Consider the following 6,524-nt stretch of genomic DNA (forward strand, 5'->3'; position numbering starts at 1 on the left):
TATATCTTTTAGAGGTTGCAATTCAATCGCTTGTTGTGCTACATGTAATTATCTGTAATTGACTTTTAAGCAGACAAAGAAAAAACAATTTCACATTTGCTACAGAGTTAATCATTAAACTTGTTAAAAAAATTGGAATCCTCCAATATCTCTTGTCTAACTCCCTATCCTCTAATATCTCTTAGCAATTGCTGGAATTATATATTCAGTATCCTGCATTCATGACTTATCTTAAGCCAGTTGGTGGTGGTGCACCCATCTTCTTGAAATCCTAGATTTGCCTCTGCTTTGGAACACTGTAAATTAAACAAACTACAACCTCGAACCCATAAATTTCAAATCTTAACTTCGCCTTCGATTATTGGGTGATGATGGTGGTTATAGTTAGTAGCTAGTAGTGATGGTGACATACAATAGTGGGTTAATGTTGGTAGTTTATGGTTGTAGTTGGTGTCAATGACTGATAATTATGGTGGATGCTAGTGAGCTATGATAATGGTGATTGTCAGTATTAATTGGTGGCAGTTGTGATGACGATAGTTGGTAGTGATGATTCTATAAATGGTGGTTGGTAGTGGTGATGACTAACTGTGGTGACTGACGATAGCGGATAATATAGGATGGTAGTTGATAATGGTGTGTGATAACAATGATATTTAGCGGTTAAAGGGGATGGAAAAGTAGTGAAAGGACATGTTTGAAGAAATACATTAATGGAGCATCTTAATGCTATTAAAGACTTTGGTATATGTCTTAATTATTTGGATTGTCTATTCAGACCTATTAAGTGGTTATAAAAGACAAAGAAAAAAAATATTTAATAATTGAGATTGAGACCTAAAAACAAACCCACATAATAAATGAAATATAGATGATTAAGATTCAAACTTTTTCATTTAGTGCAAACAAAGGGGCCTTAGTCTTTCTTTCCTTTTCCTTTTCAGTCTTGAATATATCATTTCTTACCATTGCTTGGCTTTCGTTGTTGTTCTTTTAATTTTGTTTCATAATAATGCTCCTTGTTGTTATACTATAGAAATAGAAGAAGAGTGGAGCAAGTTTGCAATAAGCTCTCGCCATTATTACATTCTCAAATTGGTGACATAATAGTCACAAGTGACCATTCCATGCATGTGCAAACCCATTGTTAAGTTAAATCATTGTTCTTGTGCAAAAGGAAACAAGAACAAAAGAGTACAAGAAGTTAGGAGGAAAATACTCGCATTATAGATGATTTTTTCCATTATTGAGTTCATCTTCATGCATCAAGTGCAAGAAATGTCGTCGAATTGAAGGGTTTAATTCTTAGCGATCCAAGAAATTAATACCCAAAAAATTTAATTCCACCCCCGCAGCTTGAAACTCATAAACTTAAGTTGGAGGTATTTTATTAATCCCTTGGCGTTGCAATTCATTCAACACACTGTCAATTGAGGGAGGTTTGAGTCCGAGGGGAAATGGTGGCAGACATGGCTTTGCTAAAACATCTCCAATGGCCGCATCTATGCTCTCCTTTGACTATCACAATATTCAGAAAAAAAGATGTCAGGAAAACCGTCAAAATTTTGAAACACGTAATGAGCAAATTCACTAGTACATAAAAGTTAGGACTAACAATATTTATGACTTGAATATTTAAAGTTGTGTAACTTATACTTTTAGAAGAGATTGCAAAGAACAAATGCATTATTTTTCCTCGTTTATGACCTTTTTATTTTGTAACGTTAAAGTCATAAAATTATTTTTTGTAACAGTAAAGTCATTAAACTAAGTATATGTAACAAAATTAATTTTCGAAAAAGAGAGAACTCACGGGATGAAAATTAGGAGGAGGTTTAGGCAGATCTTGTCGTGCTCCGGTGGGGACAACTTTGATCATGGCAGGGGATGGGATGCCCGAAACTGGAAATCTCTGCGTGAAATTATAGTGTGATTAAATAAGACAAAAAACTTATTTAAATATGTATGCATTTTTTTTTTCACATTAATACGAAATATATTAAAAGGGCAGTCGGGCACTAAGCTCCTATTATGCGCAGGGTCCCCGGGAAGAGCAGGATCACAAGAATCTATTGTACGTAGTTTTATCCTATATTTTTGCAAGAGGCTGTTTCCACGACTCGAACCCATGACTTCTTGGTCATAGCAACAACTTTACCAATTACGCCAAGATATATCAAAAACCAAAAAGCGTACAACTGAAAAATAGACTTCATATAGCAAAAAGTTGATTGATTGAATAGTTACCGTGGGCGCTATTGGTGAAGGAAAGCAAGGAGTGCCTGGTGCAAGAGAGTTTAGTAACTGCACCAAAAGAAAAGAGAATATTAGTTCACTCCCACAATTATATGAATATAAATTCCACAGATTCAAGTAGGGACGGAGCTAGAAGCCTGGTTACGTGTTCGATCGAATTCAGTAACTTTTGCTCAAATAATGTATTTGTGTTAAGAAATTCTTTAAAAATATACAAATATTAAATTTAGAACTCAGTTGTTAGTACTTGAAATCGTCGTTCCAAGATCCAGAACTCATAAAGTTAAAATCCTGACTCCAGATGTGGATTCAAGCCATACTTGTTCATTCTCTCAACAACTATAATATTTTCAAGTGAAAGAATATACTACTAAATATCCTTACACAGTTGATGTTCTACTAGAAATATTAGTGTTATTGCTTTAATTCAGTGCATATAATTTAAACTTAATTGAGAGAAAAGCAATAGAGATTGAGAACAAAAAGACACTCACTCTTTGATGGTGTGAATGCCAAAAGGAAGGATCTATAGGTGGTGAAGAATGAGGAGGAACAACCGATGCCCATGCTGGTGGGAGAGGCGTTATATGTTTCGGCCACATGTGCATCATAGATTGATCGGTGGGTGGATGACCCCAGACGTGTAGAGGTCTAAAATGAGGCGGCACCATTGGTGGTGCCGTCATAGGTGGAAAACCCATGGTTGGTGATGCTGCCGTCCATGGGTTTATCTCTCTATTTCCGCCACCTCCAACGACGACTGCACCGCCGTACATTTGTTTTCTTTGGCTCCAGATTTCCGCCTCCGCTTCTCTCGCAAGAAAATGTTTCCGATGGGCTCTATATTTCTGCACATATAACAATGTCCCTTCTATCAGCTTGGAGATTAGGATTTAAATTATCGACAAAGATAAAAGAAAATAGGCAGTAAGCTCTTTCCATTTGTCTAAGTCTTGTTGTACAAATTAGTTACTTGATACTTGCATGAGCTAACGGAAGGTAACATGTACTTGATAGAATAATTGAGGTGCACAAAAGTTAGACTAAAAAATATTATATTCTTGTAGTATTTAATTAAACTACTTGAACTAGAGTAGAACACAATATTGTAATCTAGCAAGTGAGTTCTGCCTTTTATTAAAAGGTGGTCGGTAAGATAACTGAAGTCAAAAGAGAGAATTTATTCGATCTTTTGCACCAGAAAAAATACTTCTATTATGAGCAAAGCAGAAAGCTTCGAAATTTGCAGGCAAGACATGCTTTTTCTCTTTGTAGATAGAAATAAGCTATTTGGCTAAAAAAAACAAGGGAATGCAGCCATAACGGCTCGTACAATTGATAGTGATCTAATCCTTTTTCAAATTAATTTCCACTGAGCTACTCTTGAGTAGCAGTGGCAGAGCTACATAGCTTCAAGGGGGTGTCAGTTGATTTTCCTTCGCTGAAAAATACACAGTTTAGACAGATAAAAATTATTTTTTTACGTATATATACTATATATTCCCTTTGACCTTTTCATATTTTTACTTTTTAAAATTTTGACATTCCTTAATGAAATGAAAATTATGACTCCGCGACTGTTGAGGAGGAGGTTACGAGGAGTACTTTTTATTTGCCATTGATACTAGTACACTCAATCTACTGAAAAATGATTATATTCTTGTTGTTCTTGAATATAGAAAGACTTAACAAAGAGAATGAAAAGTCAAGTCCAAACTAAATCGGATGTGGCCGAAGTATTGGGTTTATCTGAACCAGTATTTTTTATGCAGTACATAAATTATATATAACAAATTATTAAAATTACACGAGATAGTAGATATGAATATATAATCTTAAAAATATAATAAATTCAACATTAAAATACTCTTATATGTTGAATCGATAGAACTTAAATCCTGAATCCATCTAACGAAAAGAAGAATGCTTACTTGAAGATGGCTAGCAATGTTATGGCGAGTGAGACCTTCAACCCCCATAAGTTCTAAAATCCTAGATGGGACTGCTTTATCTACACCTAATTGCTCTACTGCTTGAACAAATCTCCTGTGTAGCTCTGGAAATCCACCTTCACACAATTCAAGAAACTTTCCATTTTATCCAAAATAAAAAAACTCAAGCTGGAAAGAAAATAAATTAAAGGACAAACAAATAAAGAGAGAGAAAAACATTACCTTTTCTTGCCGTTGTTACTTTCATTACTGTATTTTTTTTTAAACCAATGCTATGACTGTGTTTTGTTTGAACAGAGATTCTGTTATAAATAATATCTCTACCTTCGCAAAGTTTCTACCTTCGCAAAATAGGCCGCATATACACTATCCTTCTAGAACACCATTTATGAGATTATACTGAATTTATTATTATTATTGTAGTCCTATATATATAACAAAATACAGTTAACCTATATCTAGCATATATAGGTGTACGGAGTTATTAAAGTTATCTGCAATTATCTTAATGATTTAATTGTGTAAATATTTTTATTATCATTGAACTTAAACTCCGAAAGAAAGGTTTACTTCCTATGAATTACATGAAAACCCTAAAAATATACTACTAAAGTGAGGAGCATACTGAGAAGTTCATTCCTCATGTTATTTCATTGGAAAAAACTAAGACCAACAACAACAACAATTACAATAACAGACACACACAAATAGAGTTTCAGGAGGATAGTGTGTATGCAGTTTTATCCCTACCTTGTGATAAGACTAACAACACCGATAGAGATGTTGTTTACGACAGACACTCGGCTCGAAAAAAAAAAACTAAGATAGAGAGATGATATTTTTGTATTATATTTTCCTCAAATCTTTTTTTGTTTTACCTTCACTTTTCTCTTCCCTTCTGGATTTTTGGATTGCCCCGTTGATTTCTTGCACTTATCATTTTCCTTTGACTTGGGTTTAGATTTTTCGCTCTTCTGATTCAAATCTGATGGTATTTTTTCCACCACTTCTTTTCTGAAAGAGTTGTTTTCTTCTACGTGGAATGGTGGTGTAGTATTATAAATATTCATATGATCAGATTCGTCGCCACTACTAACTGAGAATTCAGCAAGAATCTCTGAGTCCATCTCCAAATCTGGTAATTCATCATCGTTGACGACGTTGATCCCCAAGAAAATGTCATCAAAATCAATGCTTTCGAGCAAATTCCCATCACCAAACTCTGGAAAATCATCGATTCCTCGAATCGTGAAACTTTCCATGTCATTTTTGGTGATTTTGTAGCTCAAAGGTGATACAGTAAGCATCCCAAAATGTAAGTAACCTTCAAGAAATCAAATGCCTTTTTATTTTTTGTAAAAATGCCACGTGAAATTAAAATAAGGATGCAGAAACTGGAAACACCAAAGGAGAAAGAATTCAAGTTTTGGAACTGATGAGGAGAGGACTGTTGTATAAGAGGGAGAGGAGAGGGTGGAAAGATTTGATTTCCACCACAACATATGTAGAAGGTCTCTAAGATTTTGTAGTTTTCTCTTTGTTATGGTAGTATTTCCTTTTAATATTTAAAGGGTTTGTGGATGGCCTTTTTTCGAATATAGAAAAAATCTAGTATTACAAAAGCTCGTGAGCTGTTCTATTAGCTTTTGTTTCTTTTTACTATTTTATTGAGATGAGCTAAGTGAAGGTTTCAAATTGATCTCAAAGCCAGTGGCGGGGCATTTACTGTCGAGTAAAAATTTGAGCAAATATTGTAGTTGGAATCGAACTCATGCAGCACAATAAAAGTCTAAGTTGTGTCCCCAAATCGACTAATGCAGCTGCCTAAGATTTGAATTTTAGGGTGCCTATCAAAAATATATACATGTTATTTATGATATACACACATATATATATATATATATATATTTTTTTCCGAAATTACTGGGGGGCAATGACCCCTACCCGAAGGGTAGGTCCGCCTCTGCTCACAGCTACCTCTAAGTTGTGATGGAATGATTTAGACTCCTTCAATATCCTGTAAAGATTTCGATTTCGAGTTCGAACTCGAGGAATAAAAACCTTCTACTAGAGAGTGGATCCATATGTATGAATTCATGTATATCCGTTGGAATATAATAGTTGGGAAAAAAAAATGGAACGTTATGGGTGTGTTTGGTATAACGGAAAATGTTTTCCTTCATACCAAACACACCCTATATATCATAGTTAATCTAACAATGTTTGCTTTAATTTCTTGCTAGAAACATAAGGTTAGATGAGGGTGTAAAATAGGTAGGCTGGAATTACATTTGCACGGATCAGAATAGGTTGAAT

General features: G+C 34.5%; 1 protein-coding gene across 2 annotated transcripts; it reads right to left on the reverse strand.

The window, feature by feature from the left end:
• Positions 1-1,059: 1,059 nt before the first annotated feature.
• On the reverse strand, positions 1,060-5,746 carry LOC107801247 (putative transcription factor GLK1). 2 transcript variants are annotated; one of them, XM_016624533.2, is made up of 6 exons: positions 4,431-4,857; positions 4,188-4,324; positions 2,751-3,104; positions 2,248-2,304; positions 1,814-1,912; positions 1,060-1,518 (listed from the first exon to the last, which is right to left on the reverse strand). In XM_016624533.2, the coding sequence occupies exons 1-6, from the start codon at positions 4,453-4,455 to the stop codon at positions 1,372-1,374; spliced, it is 819 nt and encodes a 272-aa protein (XP_016480019.2). In that variant the 5' UTR covers positions 4,456-4,857; the 3' UTR covers positions 1,060-1,371. The 2 variants fall into 2 exon arrangements, with proteins under 2 accessions (XP_016480019.2, XP_016480018.2); XM_016624532.2 differs by lacking the exons at positions 4,188-4,324; positions 4,431-4,857 and adding an exon at positions 5,087-5,746.
• Between the last annotated feature and the right edge of the window lie 778 nt (positions 5,747-6,524).

The sequence above is a fragment of the Nicotiana tabacum genome, chromosome 12 (assembly GCF_000715075.1).
Source record: "Nicotiana tabacum cultivar K326 chromosome 12, ASM71507v2, whole genome shotgun sequence".
Taxonomy (NCBI): domain Eukaryota; kingdom Viridiplantae; phylum Streptophyta; class Magnoliopsida; order Solanales; family Solanaceae; genus Nicotiana; species Nicotiana tabacum.